Source organism: Motacilla alba, chromosome 5 (genome assembly GCF_015832195.1).
Source record: "Motacilla alba alba isolate MOTALB_02 chromosome 5, Motacilla_alba_V1.0_pri, whole genome shotgun sequence".
Lineage (NCBI taxonomy): Eukaryota > Metazoa > Chordata > Aves > Passeriformes > Motacillidae > Motacilla > Motacilla alba.
This window is the reverse complement of record NC_052020.1, coordinates 9,242,705-9,263,174: the sequence shown is the minus strand read 5'-3', so window position 1 is coordinate 9,263,174 and position 20,470 is coordinate 9,242,705. Positions and strand designations below refer to the sequence as shown.

The following is a 20,470-nucleotide window of genomic DNA, read 5'->3' as shown; positions in this document are numbered from 1 at the left end:
CCCTAGCCCCTGTACCCCCACCCTGCTCCCCTGGGAACCCTCCCAATGTCCCTGGACCCCCACCCTGCAGCCCGAAGACACCCCCGTGCCATACTCCTAACCAGGTGTGCAGCCCAGGGAGCCCCTGGTGGGCACAAGGATGGTCCCCATCCTTGTGGGGACCCCCCCAGTCCCTGCCTGCCAGCGGCGAGCCTCAGGGTGCTGGTGGGTCTCAGGGAAAGTGCTCTATGTGGTGTGACAGGGAAATGTGGTCCAAGAGCTTCTTGAGGAAGTGTCCCCCTGAGCTGCTCTTGCCTGTGACCCATGACACACAAAAATTGTTTCAAAGCCCAAAATTGCCTCCTTGTCTGAGGGCAGGCGGGCTTTAGGCCAGCTCCTGCACCCCAGCTCTCCCAGCTGCCTGGCTGCCCCTGCTGTGACATGCATACCCCTGTGCAACCCTCAGACTGGAGCGGCCGGTGCCGGCCCTTCCCTGCAGGCCAGAAAAACATTCCTGAGCTTGTTCTTCCACGGAGCCACATAAGCAGCTTCCCAGGACAGCCCTGAATGGCAGGATATTGGTGACAGACTGGTCTCACCTCCTTTCGTGCTTCTGTGCTCAGACACACCTAACACTGATTTCCTTGTATATGGAACACCTGGACTTTCCTGGATTGGGAGAAATGTACAAATTGCCCCTGTGTCCCAGGTTTGGCAGCGCAGGAAATCCCCCAGTCCATGGTCCACCTCAGCTTGGAGACAACTGATCCCCAGGCAGGTGGTGAAGCTCCTCTCCGGACAAACCTGTTTCCCAGGCACTGCCCATCCTGCTGAGTGCCTGCCGGTGGCACTTGTGGTGAGAAGCCATTAGACAAGATCCAAAAGAGAGGAAAAAACAAAGGGAAGAAAAAGGGAGAACAGGTGGGGACTAACTGCGGTGATGCCAGCTGGCGGGCGCTGTGGTGAGAGAGGATGAGGTGAACCACAGAAGTTCTCCTTTTTCCAGCTCACACTTGGATATACACACGGGGCCATGCTTGAGGCACATTTCCCTGCAAGAAGGGAGGTCTCCTGCCCTTCCCAGAAAAGCAGCACAGCCACAGAGAGCCACTCCTCTGGGTTTTCACCTGTTCCTTTGAGGCAGACAAGTGCAGCCAAGGCTACGACGGGGAAACCCGGGGAAATCCTTTCCACTGACTCAGACAGGAGGAAAAGGCTTTCCTGCTATTAAAAAAAGAAAGTGTTGGTGAATATCCGCCCACCTCAGCTCCAGCTCAGGATCAAGAAGTCAGAAGCCAGCACTGCAACACTGGTGAGGGACTGCGGGTGAAGCAGTGGGACCAGCACAGCAGAATCCCACCAGTCTTTGGGCAAGGAGCAAATCCATTCTCACTCAGCACCAAGGCCTGAGGTCAGGGAGCAGCCTCAGCCAGCTCGAAACCTTTCCAAGCCCGCAAGGTGTGCCCAGCCACACGTTAAACCCTAAAAACATTTATTAGTTTGAAATTAAACACATCCATGGGTTCCTTTTGTGGCTCCATCCCTGCTGCAATTTGGGAGTGCACCCCTCCCTCCCTCCCCTCCCCACCCCAGTTCCCCGTTCCCACCAACACTACAAATCCCTTCTCTCTTCCCAGAGCACAAAGCTGGATGGTTTTGGTGGGTTCTCAGTTTGCAGGAGGTCATTGCAGGGGTCCTCAGCGGCATTAACCACACGGGTACAACTGTCCTCCCCTCAAACTCCTAATTTCTGCTTCCAAAATGATCAGCTTCATTTGCCTTCAGCCACTCGGATCAACTTCAATCCATGGCAAAGCAAATCCAAGGGCCTCCTGGCACCACGGGAGCTCAGCTGTCGGGCGCCCTTGTCCTCGCCAAATCACTTCACTGGTGATTCCCTCAGGGCTGCAGCTGAAAAATAGCATTAAATCGCAGCCAGCTCAGACGTCACCGCCTCTGCACGGCATGGTGGGGGCTGGCTGGCAGGGAAAGGCCGGGAGCTGGAGCCTCTGGCTCAGCCAAAGCGTGGAGGTTTGGATTAATGCATTGCTTTTTCCCATTGTTTCTGGGTAGGGTGGCCATTCCTGAACGCGGTGGCTGCTCCACAAGTGCAGGTGCGCCCAGCTGGCAAGGTAACAGGGAAGGAGTAAGGAAGGTTGCAAAAGCCCAGGGAAATCCCTGGGGCAACACCATGGTCCACCGTGGGTCTCCATTCTGCTTTCACCCTGGAGGGCAAGCGCAGCACCGAGCTCAGCTCTCTGCCAGCAGCTGAAGTGGGAGGATCGGGTTGCAGCCTTGGCCGGCTCCCCTGGATCTGAAGGTCACCTCGTACCCGGCCTGTGCTGCCGGAGAAAAGAGGTCTGTTCCCACCTGGTCGGGTGGTGAGATTCAAGGACACACTCCAGATGTCCCTGCCCACCCCCGGGAAGGTGAGGAGGTTGTAAGCACCCGGCCACTGCTGAGCTGGAGGGTGCAAGGGGAGAAGAGCAAGGTGGCTTCAGGCACGCAGCAGCAGGCAAGAAAAATACTTGTCAGAAAGGGGACTTGCTTTGACCAATCCTGAAAAAAATAATGGCCATAAATTGTTATTCCCCAGTGCAGGGAAGCATAAAGATTGAAATAATCCAGTCTGAGCTGCAAAGCTGAGAGCAGGCAGTAAGTGGCAATGAAGAAGGTGCAGGTTCTTCCTCTCGGGCATCACTGATAAAAATCCAGACCCCATCAAACCACCCTTGCCCCAACCCTGCGGCCCTGTGGGGTCGGTGGGGCGGGCAGGATGGCACTGGGGGCTCAGCCTCGGGCTGCTCTTTGTCTCCCAGAGGCCCCGTGCCTGTGCAGACGCTGCTGGTACTGGGGCAGGCGCTGTGCCCGCTGCTGTCCCAACCTGCCACCACAAAGCCGCTTTGTGCAGAGCCGGCCGGGCACGTCCCCAGCCTCCTCCCGGCTCTGTGGCCCCGGTCTCCCCCCAGGCTGCCTGTCCTCTCACAGGCCAGGGAAGAAGGCAGGGCCACACCAGGACAGGGCACAACCCCAGTGACCCACCATCTCCTCCTCATCCTCCCACCATCTCCTTCATCCCCAGCTTGTTTCATCTTCCCCATGGCCTTCCAGTGGGTCACATCCCCCCAAACCTCTCACCGCACTGGGATGGACCCTTCCCAGGAGTGGGAACTGGGCAGCCCAGCCTCTCTGGTGAGCTGCCCCACCTCCCCCAAGAAGTACATCACCCTGGTAGATCTCCCAGCCCTTTTATTCACACGGCAGCCATCACATCCAGTCGGCAAGAGAACCGTGGCCCAGGAAGCTGTGAAACATCCCAGCACTGCACAGGATGAACGATATGGTTGGGGCTGTAAGATTCTCCCATGCCATTCCCAGTTCTAAAACAAGCCCTGCAGGCTCTAACCCCCTTGCACAGGGGCTTCTGAATCAAAGCTAAAAGATCCCCTTGCAGTTAAAAGATCCTCTCCATTATCATGTCCAAGCAAGTAAGAATTCCCCCTCCTGATTGCTTACCCCCCTCCCCAAAAAGCCCCCAAGCAGTTAGAGCAGAAATTCAATGAGCAGCCAACCAAGCTGGGCAGAAGGAGAGTCCACGTGCAGGAGGCCAAGCCTTGTGCCTTGCAGCTGGGGGTCAGCTCCCAAGACTCCTTTCACCCGGTGATGCTTTTCTGTCCCTTGGCTCCTGCCCCGCATCCGCAAGAGCCACAGGGCAGCATCTGCCTGCCACAGGCAGCGTCCAAATTCCAAAGAGAAGGGCAGTGCCACTGCTCATGCCTCCAGGCCCTGGGGCGAGCAGCAAAGCTGTTTCCTGGGGGATAATTGAACTGCCCAGCAGGAAGAGCCCAAGGACCCCTGCAGATCCCTGCTCCCTCCGGGGTAGACTGCAGCCTGTGCCTCAGTTTCCCCACGGGGAGCAGCATTAAAAGCATCGGGATTAATGGCACGATCCCTCCCCTCCGCGTCCCCTCCTTCGCTCTCAGCTGCCCTCTGAGCGGGTGGGCGAGGAGCCCCAGGGGCACCCAAGACCCCCCACCCTGCGCTCGCCTTCAGGGGCTCTCGGCCAGGCCGGGGGCCGCGCCGGTGGCCGGGCTGGGCTTGGCGAGCTGCCGCAGGTCCCGCACGGACCTCACGGCCCACTGGGCCAGCTCCCGCAACACGCCCAGGCCGCGCAGCTTCTGCTCGAAGAGGCCGAGGCGCGGCGGGGGCGGCGGCCCATCCTCCTCCTCCTCCTCCTCCTCCTCGCCGGGGATCCCGCGGCTCTCCAGCCGCAGCAGCTCCTCGAGGTGGTAGGCAAAGGCCGAGACCTGGAGCAGGACAGCCGCCAGCGCCCGGCCCAGGCCCGCATCGGCCTCGCCCAGCTGCTCCCGCTGCTCCTCCAGCATCTGGGCCAGCAGGGCGCGGAAGGCCCGGTAGGCCGCCAGGTTCTCCAGCAGCCGCTGGGTGCCCGTCTGCTCGTCCCAGCGCTCCACCGCCGCCAGCGGCACCCCCTCCACTGCCGCCACACTGGCCGAGGCGTCCAAGCCCTGCTGCTCCACCTGCAGGGTGAGACCCGCCGGGGATCAGCGGAGGCAGGACGCACGTGGGGAGACCCCCAGCCCCGAGGAGCCCTGCAAGTTGCCCCAGTCTCGCCCCGGTGCGAGCAGGCCCGCATCCAGCGGGACTCCGTGCCCCATCCCTGCCGTGGGTCAGAGTCCTCGCACCCCGGCACGGCTGCCCAGATCCCAGCAGCGCTCCCGGCCCCGCGGCAGGCAGAAGGAGCGAGGCAAACTCACGTAGGCGTCCAGGAGGTCAACGACATCCGCGCGCATCTTGCCGGCCAGGCGGATGCCGCGGCTGCAGAGGTCGCGGCGCCGGAGGGCAGCGGAGGGGCTCTCTGCGGCCGCCATGGTCCGGGCAGCTGTCACGGCCACCAGGCTCCGGGCGCAGCAGCCGCCCGGCCCGGCGAGGACAATCCCTTGCTGAGCTGGTGCATTCCAGCCGGGAGCTCCGCTCACACGTCCGCTGGCCTGGTTCTCCCCCTCTTCCGTGCCTGGGGCCTGGCACCACGCTGCAAATTCCCGCCTCTGGGATCAACAGCGACAGATTATTTCCCTAATTCCCCCACGCATCGCTACTCCGAGTGCCTTGCCCAGAACTGTCTGGCGCAGCAGCAACAGGCTCCCAGCCCCGGCTGACCCACTCCTCCCTCCCAGCCACACAGTGAGATTAGCAGCACGCTAAGCCCTCGGCTCATTCCAGAGCGCGGGAAACCACTGCCGGGAAGAGGTGAGCAAAGCCCGGACGTTGCTCAACACCTCAGCCCGGGCAGCCGGCTGGAGCCTGAGCAGGGCCAAGCAATGCTTGAGGGCAGCCCCCAGGCTGGAGAGCCCGCAGCAGCCCCAAGCCAAACTGCAACCCAAACCCGGGCTGAAGGATCTGTGCCAAACGCTTCTAACCCCCCTAGCCGAGAGGGGTCCTGCCCTGAAGAGGGGCTGCAGATAAGGAAAGATATCCCAACCACCCCAGAACAACGCCAGCCACCCCACAGGTGAGCTGCACACACCAAGACAAAAACAGCCCTTCGGGTTGGGTTGGTTTTTCCTCAGTATGTTTATTTTGGTTATGCATTACCCAGATCAAGAGGGAGAAAAACCCCAGGAGTTGAAAAGCAGCTTCCCATGAATACCACAGTGTGCCTGGCTGGGGGTTCCAGGGCTGGGGGGGTTCCCATATGCCCAGCAGCCTCCTTGCCACGCTGTGGCTACCGCAGAAGCTGCTGAGCTTGGGGAGACCCTGGCCACAGCAGCCCCCAGCCCCAGCCCGGTGGCCCAGGGCCCCTCAAGTGCTGGCCGTGCCAAAGGGCCTCATGTCCCCTCCAACCCCTCCCCAAGAGGAGAAAAAAAAATAAATACAGGGGAAAAAAATACAAAAAAGTTTATTGCAAACTACTACAATAATTTATTGAAGCAAACTGCATGCGAGTGAAGGAGAGACATCGAGGGGAGGAGGAGCTGCAGGAGGACTGTGTCAGTTTTAGGGCTTCAGAGGGGCGTGGGAAGGGAGCTACACATCTCTCCTGCACCAGAGGCGAGCAGGCTGTGGTTAGAGGACAGACAGGCACCTGGCCACGGCCAGAAAATGAAAAGGGAGAGCTACAAGAGGTGTCATGGAAGGACAAGGCAGGGAGTGGCAGGGATCAGAGGTGTCCAGGCCGGGAAGCAAAGGAAATGTTTGATTTTGCATCCCAGAAGTGCAGCCAGGGGCAAACCCTGCTCCACTGGGGCGGACGTGGGACGAGGCAGCCTCCCCCAGCCTGGTGCCAAGTGCTGGGTCACCAGAGGTGAGCAAGCCCTTGGCCCAAAGGCCTTTTAGTGCCATCCCTCGACCAACAAACCCCCGAGCTCTCCTGTAGTGTTCTGTGCAAGGCTCTGCCCACCCTGCACCTCCCACAGGCACAGGGGCCGGCAGAGACACGGCTCCAGCAGCACCATGTCAGAAGGACAAAGCCGACCTGCCCTGAGGGTCACCAAGTGTCCCCAGAGTGCTGCCCCTCTCTAGCCTGCAAGGGGAGGGGACCAGCTGCCACCCAGAAAGTTTCCTGCTGGAAACCACAGTAAAGCAATCCAAGCAAGACACTGGATCATCTCAACTGAAGGAACTGGTTTAGTTTAACATCGTTCTACCACGGACCTGCCACCAGGTGTGCTGGGCCCTCACATGAGCCAGGCTGCTGCCACAGCGTGACCACGGGATGCCCACACCCAGGGCACGGGACACCCAACTGCTCAACCTCGATCCGCCCCAACACCAGGAAGTGCTTCGACTTGCTCTGACAAAGGTATCAGTGTAAGGGGGAGGAGGAAGGGAGGGAGGGGGCAAACCAGGACAAACAGCCTGAGAAAAGCCAGCATGTTTGGGCCACAGCTGGATTTCCAGGCGTCACATGGGACAGAGTGGGTGTTCAGAGTCAGTTTCCTGTTAATCCAATTAAATTCCACGTTTTATTGCGGTTTTCCAGACCCCCAGGTACCCGATTTCAACAAGCTGCTGTGTGCTACAGACCAACTCAGCTGATCTTGTGCTCAGACAAGATACTTCAGCTTTGCTCCCAACCCCAGAAACCCAACCAAAAAACAAGCAAATAAACAAAAACCAGGTTATTCTTCACCTCTTCCAAACCGCTACGAATTCAAGGCCACTGAATCTCCACACAAAGTTTCAGAGAAGAGCAAAAAAAAATCCAAGTCTCCATAGCAGACACATCTTATCCTATGTAAACTTTTCCAAGGGCTCAAAGCTGCCCTAACTACACCAGCAGGCAACACCTGACCCGCCACGTTTCAGGGAAAGCTGGGGTGTCTGTGCAGAAAAGAGAAGCTTTCGGAACACGGCTACACAATCCCCCCTCAAAACGAGGGCAGGGAGAAAAGCTGACAGCCCCGTAGTCCCACATCAATCTATTGCCTTGGATAAACAAGCCTGAGAAAACCACATCCAGTCCCTGCTAACTGTGTCTTTGTCTAGACCTGGAAAGGAGAGGCAGAGTTGGATGAGGAGCACCACATCCCCCAGCAGCAAGTAGCTCACAGCTGTCCCAAGAGTCACAAGTCACAAGAACAAGTTCCTGGCTAACAACGTCCTTCCCCGAAAGGCTGGAGGCAAAACAGGCGTTTAATGCAAGGAGCTCACCCGGAGCTGGGAGGGAGGGAGAGACAGCCCATCACTCACCTCATCCTCCTGCTAACACGTTGCTGCAGAGACTCCCACTGCACACAGGCTCTTCTCCAGGGGCTCTCCCTCTACTCTGCAAAAGCTGCAAGACACATCTGACTCCAGAGCGCTGCCTTCACCTCAGCTCTCCCAGCTGCTGGCACGATGGCACTGGAGCTCCCTGCACTGGAGCCTACTGGGAAACAGCCTGAACCCCTTCCACCCCCGCCCCTAAGAACAGAACTAAAAAATACCGACCCTTTTTTAAACAATAAATAAGGAATCTTGTTACCACAACACAAAAACGAAGCATGTTCAAAGTGCAAATTACTGTCGTCAAACTGGGATGCTCCTCCTTGCCTCTCCCACGCAGGGCTCCTGTAGCCCCCGGGCCTCTCCAAGCAAACATGATCTACGAGCCAGGGCGTTCCCTCCCTCCACTTCCTGCCAGGGCTGGAGCAGGGGAGCGTGGTGGGAGCGGGATGTGCACTGCTGCTTCACAGCTCACCCTGCCGAGGGGCTAAAGTGCCAAACTCCCAGCCCCGGCCAGGAAGGAGGAGACTGCAAGGACCAGAGTGCAGTGGTGCATAGAAGTCGGGACCAGGGGCAGAGGGAGTCCTAAGGAACTTCTCCAGAGCACGTCCAACGCTTTTTAGTTTGCCAGTGGGGCCACGCCAAGGAGCCAGAAAGGCAACTGCTTTGGGGTAGAGCGAGGGGTTTCGGCAGCGCCCCCTCCCTTGGAGAAATCCGCCGCTCAATCCAACTTGCTCTGGCAATGGCAGCACGTGCCCCTTTCCACAAAGGGGCCGTGGGAGAGAGAGAAGTGGTTGGGAGAAAGAGGATGTGCTGTGATCCGCGCTGGAGGGGAGCAGACCCTTCAGTTATTTACTAGTATTGTAAGTTTTGTTGAACTTTCCTCTCTTTCAGTAAGTGCCTCCTCCTTTTTTTTTTTTTTTCCTTTTCCTTTTAAATACAGAGTCCCAACTGTCCCAGCACCCAGGTGCTCCCCTGCCACTAGGGTCCAGTGGAGTCTGAATCTTCGATGAGCACCTCCGTGCTGGCTCCCAGCATCTCTGTGTTCATGACCAGCCCCTCCGGGTTCGCGCTGCTGCCGCTGCCCACGAAGAGCTTGCCGTCAGCCACCAGGCTCACCCGCTCTGCCCCGCCACAGTAGGGCTTTGGCATCCCCTCTGGGCTCAGCAGCAGGCAATCTGCTGGGGGAGCAGTGCCCAGAGGGTCGGGGAGCAGCGGGAGGCCCTGGCCATCTGTGGGCGGCACAATGGCCTCGGGATTAGTGCCCAGGATATCGGTGCTGGTGATCAGGGCACCCGCGTTGGCAGCCAGTGCTTCAGCAATGAGCACTTCGGGGTGACTCTTGGCTTTGTGGGCCACGACGCTGTCCTTCTTCTCGAATTTCTTGCCACAAATATTGCAGGAGAATTGGTAGAAGGAGTCTGCATCGTGCTTCTTCATGTGCCAGTTGAGGGAAGCCTTCTGCCGGCAGGTGAATCCGCAGATCTCGCACCTGGGAGGGGACAACGAGGAGGTCACAACAAAGGGACATCCACACACGCTCATAAGGACAGCAGTAGCGAGGTGGCAGCTCAGGAAAACAGCAGGGGCTCGCTAATGTCACTGCAGCTCCAGCTCAGGTTTTATTTACTGAGGATTTACGTTCCCCAGATCCACACCAAGACACTGCCCTGAGGAGCAGTGTGTGTTCAAAGAGAGCTGGGACACCAGGAACAGCCTGACTTCGGAGCTGCTCTGAAATGGGTGTTTGGGGGTCCCTCAGAGCAGGAGGGCGAGGCACAGGCAGAGGTACTCACTGCAAGGGCTTCTCGCCCGTGTGGATCATCCGGTGCACTGCCAAGTTGTGGGAGCTCTTGAAGGCCCGGGCGCAGTACTCGCAGATGTAATCCCTTTGATCTGAAAGACAACACCAGTTGCAGCCCTGCTCTCCCACAGACCTGCCCCCTTTCCCAACTTCCAGGCGGTGCAGGTAAAGCTACCCAAGAAGGAGCAGAGCTACAAGTTCTGGGAGGAGGAGGTGTCCCACAACACACCACAGGCTCTGATCCGGAGAGGCGAGGCATGATTAAGACTCTCCTAAGAGCTAATTATCCACTCTGACCAAAACTGAAAGACTGGCAAATTGGGATAAATCAGACTTCATCTGTAAAGGTTTATTCCTCTACAGAGCCCCTGAGTGATGCATGCCAGAAGGAGAATTAAAACCTCTATAGTCTATTTCTTCAATTTACTTAAAAGATGGTAATCCAGAAGACAGTAATACCCTGCTGCTGCTGCTGCTGCAAATCTATGCCACCTGACTTGGCTTCACTCTCTGCAGAAGTCTCAGAGGCTTTTCCATTTTCCCTCTATCTGTTCACTGACCTGAAGAGGAGCTTGCATCTATTTCCCACCCCCCTGTACCTGTGTGATGTTTGGCATGCCGCAGGAGCTGCTTCTGGAGCCGGAACAGCCGACCGCAGGAGGGATGAGGACACACGTATTTTTTCTTCAGTAAGTGCTGATATTTGATGTGATGCTGGAAAGAAAGAGTAGAAGTTTGCAGACTGCTCATGGCTGAGTGAACATCTGAGGTTCACTCAAGTTTGGATCTCCACTGGAAAATAAAACACACACGGGCATGCAGCAGCCTGACAGACACTCACACACGGCTACAACTGGCCACAATGAAATCTTCCAAAATGACAGCGTCAGGAAGGGGTGTGAGTGCCAGTGGAGGCTTAGCTGCCTGTTCCAAGCACCCCTTCCCTGCCCTCCCAGGTGCCACAGAGGAAGTGAACAGCCCCACCAACCTGCAGGTACCGCGGGTGAGCCAGGACCGTGCCGCAGCCTTCCATTTCACAGCGGACATACTGGATCGGAGGCTTCTTCCTGGGAAATCAGCAAGGAGAGGGGCAGAGTGCTTGGCTGCTTCTATGATCAGGTGATTTTACAGATAAAGATTCTATATATATTCTATTTAGAATCACAATTCTCTGCATCTGTGAGGGGCTGATGCGTCTCATCCAAAAATAACAAGTGCAAGCACAGCAAAGCACGACTGCTCCAAAACCGCTGCCTGGGCTGTGACAGAGCTGCTGCCCAAGAGCCAACTCTTCTCCTGCCACTACTTGAGGGCTCTCCCTAGAGCTGGGAAAACCTCAGGAGACCCAGAATCTTTATTGCTAGGCAATGCCACGGGAGGGATCAACTGAGAAGTGGGCAGGGGGCCGGTTCACTTGGAAGAAATTAAAGCAAGACCTACAGGGGAAGGACAAGAGGGAAGGCAGGGCATGTTGCTGGTTTTGGGTTTTATTCCCTTTAAGGCAGAGAGATGGCTTTGGGACAATCCTTGTCTGCATGTAGGACACGAGGAAAGCAAGTCTGCAGAACAACACTGGGCTGAGAGGATCACTTACCTTCTCTTGGGCAGCCTTGGGCTCTTGTCATCCTTTCTCCTCCTTCCCCTCCTGTAACAGGGATACAGAAACAGACCTGAGAGAAGCTTCTTTACATTAGCAGTGGGCAGAGACTTTGAAATGTATGCTGTATTGCCTCATTAACTGCATGGACTAGGAAAAAAACTGAGAGCAAGCTGGAGACAGAGTCAAAAGATGGAGAATTCCAGAGAAATAAATGCTTCACATGGTTTGCTCTCTCAATACTTCCCATTTCCTACTGCATTTTTCATAAACATGTAATTTTGCCAACACGGTCTAGAACCGACAGTGCACCCTATTTCCTCTGCTCTGCTGGGGAACATTCCACACCATGGGAAAACATCCATCTGCCTGATCAGGAAGAACGGGATTAATGATCCAGCAGCTATTCTACAGGCCTCTGAATAAGCCACAGCAGCTTCTGTACCTGTCAAGACAAAAATCTAGGCTCTGTCTGAGCAGACCTGTGCTCACATGTCAACTGCAGCCTCCCAAGCCACAGCTCTGCCTGCCTGATCCCATTGCTGCAGAGACACTCGGAGCAGATTGATGGAAGTATTTTCTAGGCTCTACTGAGACATCTGTATTGATGGCAAGCCAGGAACATGCTGAACACACACTCAGCATTCAAGCCAAGCCCTCAGAAGAGCCACAGGTTTTATTACGCACAGAAAGCAGTGGCTGATTCAAACAACAAAACCTCAAGCCTCAGAAAGCAGTCTCCAACAGACAGAAACATTCTCAAAATATCAGCCTCCTCACTCCTCTCCACTGTGAATCAGCAGCAGCTCAGGAACAGCAAGAGAAATTACACCACCAGTGTGCAGCAGGTCAGCAGAGGGAGCCCGGGCTGTTCCAACCACTCAGAGAGGAGCTGAGGTACAAAACCAGCTCCTTTTTCTTTTTTTTCCCCTCACATTATCCCAAAGAATGGCTTTGACACGGTCACATAAACCCATCTCCCTCTGCTGCCAGGAGCAATGCTTCAGCCACGAGCTCCAGTGACGGCACACACCAGAAGGTGTCGGGCCACTGGCGACTGACTGGGTGGCAAAAGTTTATTGTTTTACTTCTCGAAAGCAAGGGGAAAACAGCTGATTTTCCTGACCTCTGGTGAAGCCCTAACTGTACAAAAAGGACACTTACCACACACATACACAAGGTATTCCAGTGACAAGACATCCCAGCGTCTGCCCCCAGGCACACAGCAGGAATGCTGCCCTCTCCCACTGGCCTTGGGATCCACTTGAGGCATCACAAGGAACCCATTGTAAGGACACCCTGAAGTATAACCCACTGTGTGGTCACACCCAGGGAGGCTGACTAACCACAGGATGATGAAAAACCCCTCCGCTTAACCCCTCCACTCTGATTTTTTTGTGGCTGAAGACAGGCAAGACGGGAGGGCACAGGATAAACAGTGCTGCCCCATCAGCTCTCAGGCCCAGAGGAGGAGGGGGATGGGGGGAAGCAACAACAATTAAACACTGTTGTACACCAGCAAGAATGCAAAACACACAGCACACACTGGCATGTGTAACTGCAGAGTTTACTCACTTCCTTGGTGGTTCTTCATCCTCCTGAAACTCATTCTCTTCTTTCACTTCCACTTTAATCTCTTTCTGCCTTTCTTTTTCCTCCTTCCCCTTGCTAGCTTTTCTCCTTTGCTTTGGTGCTTCCCTACGAAGACACAAATACAACACGGTACTCCAATACTCTTCCCACTGCCTGCTTTTTACAAAGATTTAAACAAAAACAGGACCCAAATTCAGGTCTATTCTTCAAGTCCCACTTTCAAGCAGAAGTAAGAACCAGGCTTAGGGAAGTACCCAGCAGCCAGCAAGGCTCTAAAAGCTCCAATCTCTGAGAGAACAGTTCTGGCCAAGGCAGGCAAAGTTCAGAACCATTCCACCAGATCAACTAGCACAGGGGCTTGTTAAGCTAATTCAGGTAACATGCCCATATTTTTTTTGGTCTAAACCCCCAGTAAGTACATAATCCAACATACTTCTCTAGGTGGGGCTTGTAGGTCTCATCTCTGGGATCATCTTTGAAGGGAACTTCTTCCTCACTGATGAGCATCTCCTCATCATCATCGCTGTTGGGAGAAAAGGACAAGAGAGGACTTTGGCAGCAACAGCTTGGCCACTACTGCAAGAATATCTGTGCACCATTCCCCAGCATGGGAAGGACACTATTACACTGCACTTCCTCATCCAGCACGACTGGGGAAAGCTAACAGCTTGCACTGACCAAAGAGCACAGTGACAACCAGAACACGCCAGCGCACTGTCCTCTCCTGAACCCACAGCAACAAAGCTACCAGGTGGAATGCCCAGACCAAATCTTACTATCCCTTTCTCCACAATATCTCCCGACATCTGTGCACACTCAAACTGCAGAGGCGAGGGGCCAAAGAAGACAGAGCTACTGTCGGTCCCACGGATCATTTCGCACAAACATTTACTTTCAAGCGACTCAGGCCCACCTTGAGATACCGAATAGGAAGAAACAGCAAAAGATAACATGTCCTACCTGACTCCATCTGGAGACTGATGCTCGTCTGTGACCACTGAAAGGAAAAGTCACCATTAGGTTTCAAAGTGTGTTCGCTGCAGTGAGCTCATCTGTCTCACGGTACCTCCGTCGACATTCAGAGCCGGGAGTGCTGGTGGCAGAAGGCACCCGTGACAAGCAGCACCACGCCAGCACAGCCACATGCCCAGAGTGACACCCACAGCCGGCTCCCTGAGCGTCCCCAGGCCTCCCGTGGCACGTACCGTACTCCAGCTGGTCGGCGTTGGGCTCCGACTTGCAGATGAGCTGCAGGGAGCCAGCCTTGGATCGGGAGGCGCGGGAATTCTCGGGGTCGCGCTGGCGAGCGGCGGCTGCCGTCCGGCTGCTGCGCCAGCTCCGGCCGGGCCGGGCCGTGCCCACGGGAGAGCCATGGCTGAGCGCGCCGGACACCTCCTCCTCCTCCTCCTTCTCTTCTTTGGGAGCTGAAACAGCCGTTGCAGTGTCTTTCAGCGTAGTACAAAATGCCTAAATGCCCTCATTGAATCACACCTTAAATCACAGCAGCCCCTGAAAGGCTGATCTGGAGCAGAGACTAGACAGAGCTAAATGGACAAAATAGGTATTTATTGAAAGGCCTCAAAAGGATACACCTTGGGCAGCACAGGAGCCTGGCCAGGGCTACACCCAGGTTGAATCCAAGCATGGTTCCTTACACTTTTCCAAGTTTTGGTTCATCTACATATGGGGTTCAACTGTCCAGTTACAGCTCCAGCTCATGAAGTCTCAACTCCCTGGCTTGCCCCCTCCTCTTCACCGTTGTTTATGCTTTTTGGGTAATGGCTGTCCTTGATTCTCTAGCTGGGAAGGGATTGTTTTGTCAAACTACCCCGTGAAGAGAACTTACTAACACCTACTATGAAGTTTCAGAGTTACATACCGGGTAGCAAAGAATCTGAAAAATATAAAAGCTAAAACCCAAGGCATCGCTGCCTGCTGTGGGAACCTGCTCAGCCCTCCATGTTGAGCCAGGAACTCCCCAGGCCCTCACCTCAGCAGACCTTCCCTTAAAACTCTCCTCACATTCCCTCTAAGCAAAGACACTAATATTTAAAAGCAGCTTGTATTTCCCTTGGATAAAGGCTTCTAAGACTATGATTTGCTGGCTCTAAGCACAACAAAAGAGACACTCACACAGCTCAGCAAGTGCTTTATGAAAGGCCAGCTTCAAAGTTGGGCCATGTGAAAAGTCATGTTTAGAGAATCCCCCAAACATATACTTCATTGGAATTGTACACCTGGCAACATCCCTGGGGGATCTGAGCTGGATGTTTCTGGTGCTGTGCTAGAGCAAAAAGCATCACAAATGCTGTTAGCCTGAGGTCTCCACACTTATTTACAACTTGTACAGGTGGTTTCCTTTTGGCTCGTGGCTGGTCTCCAAACATGCTTTGGCAAGATAACAGAACTGGCTGAACTGTCTTGTGAGCAAATTAATCCCTTAAAAACTAAAATTCCCGAGTACAGTTCATTTGATCTCACTTTTTGGCGCTTGCTGTGACACTGGGCCTTCAAGAGCTCAATGCCCTTTGAAATGTTACAGCTGATCACAGAATGGTTTGGCTCGGAAGGGACCTTAAATCTCAGCTCATTCCAACCCCTGCCACGGGCACCAACACCCTCCCCTAGCTCAGGCTGCTCCAAGCCCTGTCCAACCTGACCTTGGATACTTCCAGGGATGAGCAATCCACAACCTCTCTGATTCCTCCCAGCCTGCAATCTCCAGTTTTGCATCAAGCCTTCTGAACCAAATGATCCTTTTTCTCCCAGCACGTAGTTTGCTTTGCATTACTCACTGTCTGATCCTTGATTAACAGGGTGGGAATAAGCAACATTTGGCTGGAAAAGCCTGACTGGAATCCCGGATGTGAGGCATCACACTGTGTTGTAAACCATCAAGCATGTATAAACCTCACCATCAGAGCATGAACTGCACCTTCTTGGATTTCTTTAGCAGATCTCAAGGTGACTGCTGCATGTTCTCAGTCCTCACGGTGAACATCTCATTTTTGAATGCTAAACCAAACCCAAAGACACTTGAAACCATCCTCTATAAACTCCCCCCTCAATCACTACCGTGTTGCCAGGGATAGCATGCACTGCTGCTCTGGAAGAGCTGGACTCCCTTGGAAGATCAGGCATTCAGCTGATAACACTCATCATTTTAAAAATCAGGCTTGCAGAGCTGAAGCAGCCCTGCCCCAGAACACACCTGGACAGAGCACACCCCTCACCCAGCAGTTCTGCTGCCCTCCAAAGTGAAGGTCTTTAATAAGCCTTTTCCCAGGATTTCTCCTTCCTACTTCCTCTGCTTCAGCTGTCTAACAGATTCAGGGCATTTTCACACGCTGAGAACACCCAGGTACCTCCAAAACCTCATCCTTAGGAGATGTATCAAGTATGTACCTTGCCACAGAGCTCACAGTGATACAGAGCTATGAGCTGAAAAACCTTCTATCTGCAGGCCCTCCCAACATGGTCCCTGTGCAAGGGTCAGGGCTGCACCAGGAAACGTCTGTCTGTAAAGTGTTCAGCTGCAGGAACAGCTGGAACCAGCCATCACCAAAGCCCTTGCCCAAAATTAGGTTTTTGTCTCCTTTTCCTTCATCAAAAATAGATTAAAAATTGTGAGCCAATGCCAGTCCCTGGGAGAAGGGACGAGAAAAGGAAACCTGGAAGGACATTCACAGTGAAGTTGTGGCTTTGTTTAGACAAGCAAAAGACAAGACTCCAGGCACTGCTCTGCTTTTCAACAGAGCTGAACTTTGATTTATAAGGCATTTGGAAGCTTCTTACTGACCCTGCAGACAATTTCAGAAAATACACGTGTGCAATTAGGAGAAAAGAAAATAAACTATTAATTGCTAAGTTAAAAAGCTGCAATAAAAATAAATGCACCACAACACATGCACACCTCTGAGATTTAAGGAAGCAACCACACAGCGGATAAGGCACCAAACACCTGGTTTTATAATGGCATGGACAAAAATGAAACTCAGAAAAAACATCCAAGTGCAAAGCTCCATCCAAAGGGCTTTTCCCCACTAGAGCACCGTGGAGCTGTACAGATGAGACACAGGAAAATCCCTGGAGGGTTTGGGCAGTCTGAGCTATTTAAATTCAGTGCATTTTTATAAGGTTTGGTTTTAAATAATGGCATTACTTTCTCCAAACACTGACAAAGCCTTAAGGGAAAGCAATGCTCCCAAAAGGAGCATGAAGAATTAAGAATAAAACCCTTAGGTATAACGTGAGTCCTCTCTGTACAAACTCATTTGCCACTTCCTGAGTCTCAAAGTTTTCCATCTTTTTTTTAAATTTGCCAAACCTAACTGTTTTCTTAGCAAAACTCCTGGATTTGAGAACAGGGAGGTGGCTCTCCTGACTAAAATGAAAATTATTCCCACGAGGATACGGAGCGCTGTGGGAAGGCAGACGTGAATTCTGCTACGCAGCGACTGCAGCTACACAAATTCATTTGTAAGCTGAGATTAAACGTTCTACTTGTGCATCCAATATTCCTGCAGGCACACGTCGGGAAATCCTGCATGACTAAGCAGGCAACAGCCGGGGAACACAGGCTGACACTGCAGCTGCCCCCGTGGTGACAGTCACACTCGGGCTGTGACACAACACACACACACACACCTTCGGCTCTCAGCTCCCTCTAAACTCCCTGTCAGACCTGCACAGCCAGAACTGCCAAGGGGATGCAGGAAAAGCCTGATCCCATGGCTTTGTACCATGGCTGTCCCAGGGAATATTCCAAACAAATTAAAAAAAAAAAATCAATTCTGTATCAGAGAACAAAAGCACAGAATTCCAAACCTTCATCAGAACCACTCAGCGCCTTATCCCAGCTCCATCCAGGGTGGAAGGACAAATGGGATTGTGCCTTCCTGGCTCACAGGGGGCTCCTGGCTACCAAAAACCCTGTTGTGCAAGGAAAGCTGCTGCTTGCTTACACTGATCTGGCTCCTTCAAAAACTTCTGCTAAAGCCCAAGAGGAGGAGGGGAGAGAAGCCCCTCCTGCTCCTGCACAACCCGTCCAGGGAAGGCAGGAGGAGGAAGACGCTCCTCAGCCTGTTTCCAGGTCCTCTCCAAGCAGCACAAGGTGCACAAGGGCTCCATCCAGCGTGCAGCCAAGACACAGGAGTGCAGCTTCCTCACTTCTGTGCTCCTGCAGACTAAAAAACAAACCAGAAACAAACAACCCCCCCCCCCCCCCACCCCGCCACGGCACAGATTTCCTCTGGCCCAGAAGAAGTCAGCACTTCCCGGTGCCAATTTCCACGCAACGATTCCTACCATCATTCTGGCTGCAAATCTAATTGGGAAATAAAAGAGCCCCAGAAGTTTAACAAACACTTTTTCCACTCTCACCTTGAAGCACAGCTGAAACTCTCAGAGGCCAAGCTAAAGGCTAAAATGGCTCGAGTGCAGAGAGCCCCCAAACCTGGGAATTTCAGCCTAACAACTTTTACTTCCTGGGGTGAAAATGGGAATATGCTGCCTGTTTTCTACCCCTGCCAATAAATATTTCTCCTTAAACCAAAAACCAAGCGAGTCTTAACTCCATATACATAGGAAGCCAAACTTTTTTAGACATTTCAGGAACTGTGCTTTGACATAAAGGCCTGAAGCTCTGACATCACACTGCCCACCCTGTACATAGCGAGAGGTAAATACACACAAGCAAGATCTGGGCTCAAGACACAGCAGTTAATTCTGCTTCAGTCTGTAAAAACACACCTTGCCAGCTGGAACTGTAATGGATTTCCACCCCCAAACGGAATAAAGACTTGTAGGAGGAAAGCTAAAGAGTTACCAAAACACGAGAATAACAGCAGCCTCCGAGACACAGCTGCTGGCAAGCAAACCTGGACAGCTCCAGCAAAAAGGGGAATTCATCAGCGCAGGTGTGTGACCTCCTTTCCTCAGGGCTTCATTCTGCCACAACTCTCTGGTGCCAGATCAAAAACAACACTACACAAAGCCCTCTACGTGGACCTGTTTCAGAAGTCATCACCGGGTAAGGAGCAAAGCCCTCTAACTTTTTTTTTTTTCTTTTTGGGCTTTTTTTTTAAACCATAAATTGTTAAATAGGTGTACAAAGTTCACAGTGTGCACTGGAAAACAAAAGTTCTGCTCCAGGTTGCAGACCCCCACAGTTGGGGCTTTTGTGTTCAGACCCTACTCATGCCCCCCCGTTCTAAATAATTTCCTCTTTCACCCCTCCTGAAGACATCAGCCCAAAAAATCCATAATCCACTAAGGCTAGAAAAGAACAAGTGGGAATATCTGAATACTCTGATATCCACACAACTTTCCCAGCTCTCTTGAGGATCTACTCCTATACTCCTGAGCACAGAACAGAAGTGAACCCAGGATTTGCCAAATACTTGGGAATGCTGTGCAACAAGAGCTATCAAACCACGGAGAAGCCCAGCCTCACACTCCAACAGCCACAGAAAGCCCGAGTGCTTTTTGGGACAGTAAGATTTTGCAGGTTGGGCACGTGCCAACAGCAGCAGCAGCTTATCACAGTTCCACAGTCTTGAGAGACTCAGAAAGAAACTGCACATTGCCCAACACTAAAACATTCTTTAAAAAGAAGATCCAAAAAGAGGATTGGGCTAACCCGTGGGACAACCCAGACTTTCTAGATGGAACACAACACCAGGAGTGAATAATTCAACTCTTACCTTTACCAGCGACTTTATCTGCAGACCTGAAAAAAACACAAAAGCAAGTGTAAGAGCCAGACTCTGTGGGATGGGGGCAGTAACAAGGAGCTGAATGATGTGGAGATGAGCCCCAATTCCCCAAAGTCCCGGTGCCTCTCTATAGGATCATTGTTTTCAACACCCTCATGCCAAGTTGGATTGTTTCAGCTGCAGGAAGCTGAGGGGAACTATAGGAACATCCAACAGCAAAGGCCCAGCCGTGCCCAGGACAGTTACGAGTGACCCAAGGGGATTCTCTGCTTAGAACAGAGGAAAGCAGCTGTGCTTCCAGAGGCTCCGGTGTCCCGCTCAGGACCGAAGGTGCAGCAAACGCAGCATCTCCTCCCGGCAAGGCAGATCCCGCCGCCCCCTCACCCAGACCTTTGGCAGACGGGGCCAGACGGCGCTGGCGCCGCGGGGCACCGGGAGAGCGGCCGCTGCGCAGCCGGCGATTCCCGGGACACTGCCCTTCCTGGGAAGGGACCGGCGGGGCCGGCCCAGCCCGGCCGGAACAAAGGGGCGGCGGCGCGGGGCACCCCGCGGCCGGAGGCGGCCCCAGGGCCCGGGCCCGTTCGCGCGGGTCGGGCGGGGGCCGCCCGCATCCCCCCACCCGCGGCCGCGACCCCCGGAAGGCGCGGGCGGGGCCCGGCGCTGCAGGGACTCACCCGGCCCGGGGGGCCTTCCTGGCCGCGGGCGGCGTCTCGGCGGCGGGCTGCTCGGCGGCGGGCCGCGCCCCGGGGCTGCTCCGCCGGCGTCGGGGATACTCGGCCTTACGGCGGCGGGACGCGGCGGCGGCGGCGGCTCCCCCCGCGGCCGAAGCGGCGCGGCCGCGCTCCCGGCCGCCCCTCAGCACCCGGCTGCCGCCGGACTCCTCCCCCTGATCGGCAGCGGGAGGCGGCGGACGGCGGCGGCCCGAAGCCGGCGGTCTCTCTGCGGCGGGCGGCGGTCCCGGGGCGGGCGGCGGCTCGGCGGCGGCGCCCCCCGGCTGCTCGGTGCCCGCCGGCATCGGGGCGGCGGCGGCGGCGGCGGGGCCGGGACGGCCGCGCT

General features: G+C 54.5%; 2 protein-coding genes across 2 annotated transcripts; both read right to left on the bottom strand.

Annotated features, from left to right (window-relative positions):
• Window positions 1-3,211: 3,211 nt before the first annotated feature.
• Window positions 3,212-7,823, bottom strand: CNTF (ciliary neurotrophic factor). Its single transcript, XM_038138279.1, has 3 exons — window positions 7,690-7,823; window positions 4,755-5,045; window positions 3,212-4,517 (listed from the first exon to the last, which is right to left on the bottom strand). The coding sequence occupies exons 2-3, from the start codon at window positions 4,866-4,868 to the stop codon at window positions 4,029-4,031; spliced, it is 603 nt and encodes a 200-aa protein (XP_037994207.1). The 5' UTR covers window positions 4,869-5,045; window positions 7,690-7,823; the 3' UTR covers window positions 3,212-4,028.
• On the bottom strand, window positions 5,879-20,442 carry ZFP91 (ZFP91 zinc finger protein, atypical E3 ubiquitin ligase). The gene is made up of 11 exons (XM_038138229.1): window positions 20,089-20,442; window positions 19,403-19,428; window positions 13,904-14,122; window positions 13,659-13,695; window positions 13,132-13,221; window positions 12,681-12,803; window positions 11,103-11,153; window positions 10,497-10,575; window positions 10,108-10,222; window positions 9,501-9,600; window positions 5,879-9,196 (listed from the first exon to the last, which is right to left on the bottom strand). Exons 1-11 carry the CDS (start codon window positions 20,427-20,429, stop codon window positions 8,686-8,688), a joined length of 1,692 nt encoding a protein of 563 aa, XP_037994157.1. The 5' UTR covers window positions 20,430-20,442; the 3' UTR covers window positions 5,879-8,685.
• Window positions 20,443-20,470: the final 28 nt, after the last annotated feature.

Excerpts from the sequence above, each read along its gene's own strand:
- ZFP91 (XM_038138229.1), bottom strand. The coding sequence starts at position 20,429 with ATGCCGGCGGGCACCGAGCAGCCGGGGGGCGCCGCCGCCGAGCCGCCG. Across the intron at positions 19,429-20,088 it reads AGGAAGGCCCCCCGGGCCGG|GTCTGCAGATAAAGTCGCTG; the intron begins GTGAGTCCCTGC and ends TGTTTTTTTCAG. Across the intron at positions 12,804-13,131 it reads TACAAGCCCCACCTAGAGAA|GGAAGCACCAAAGCAAAGGA; the intron begins GTATGTTGGATT and ends GTGTCTTCGTAG.
- CNTF (XM_038138279.1), bottom strand. The coding sequence starts at position 4,868 with ATGGCGGCCGCAGAGAGCCCCTCCGCTGCCCTCCGGCGCCGCGACCTC. Across the intron at positions 4,518-4,754 it reads TTGACCTCCTGGACGCCTAC|GTGGAGCAGCAGGGCTTGGA; the intron begins GTGAGTTTGCCT and ends CTCACCCTGCAG.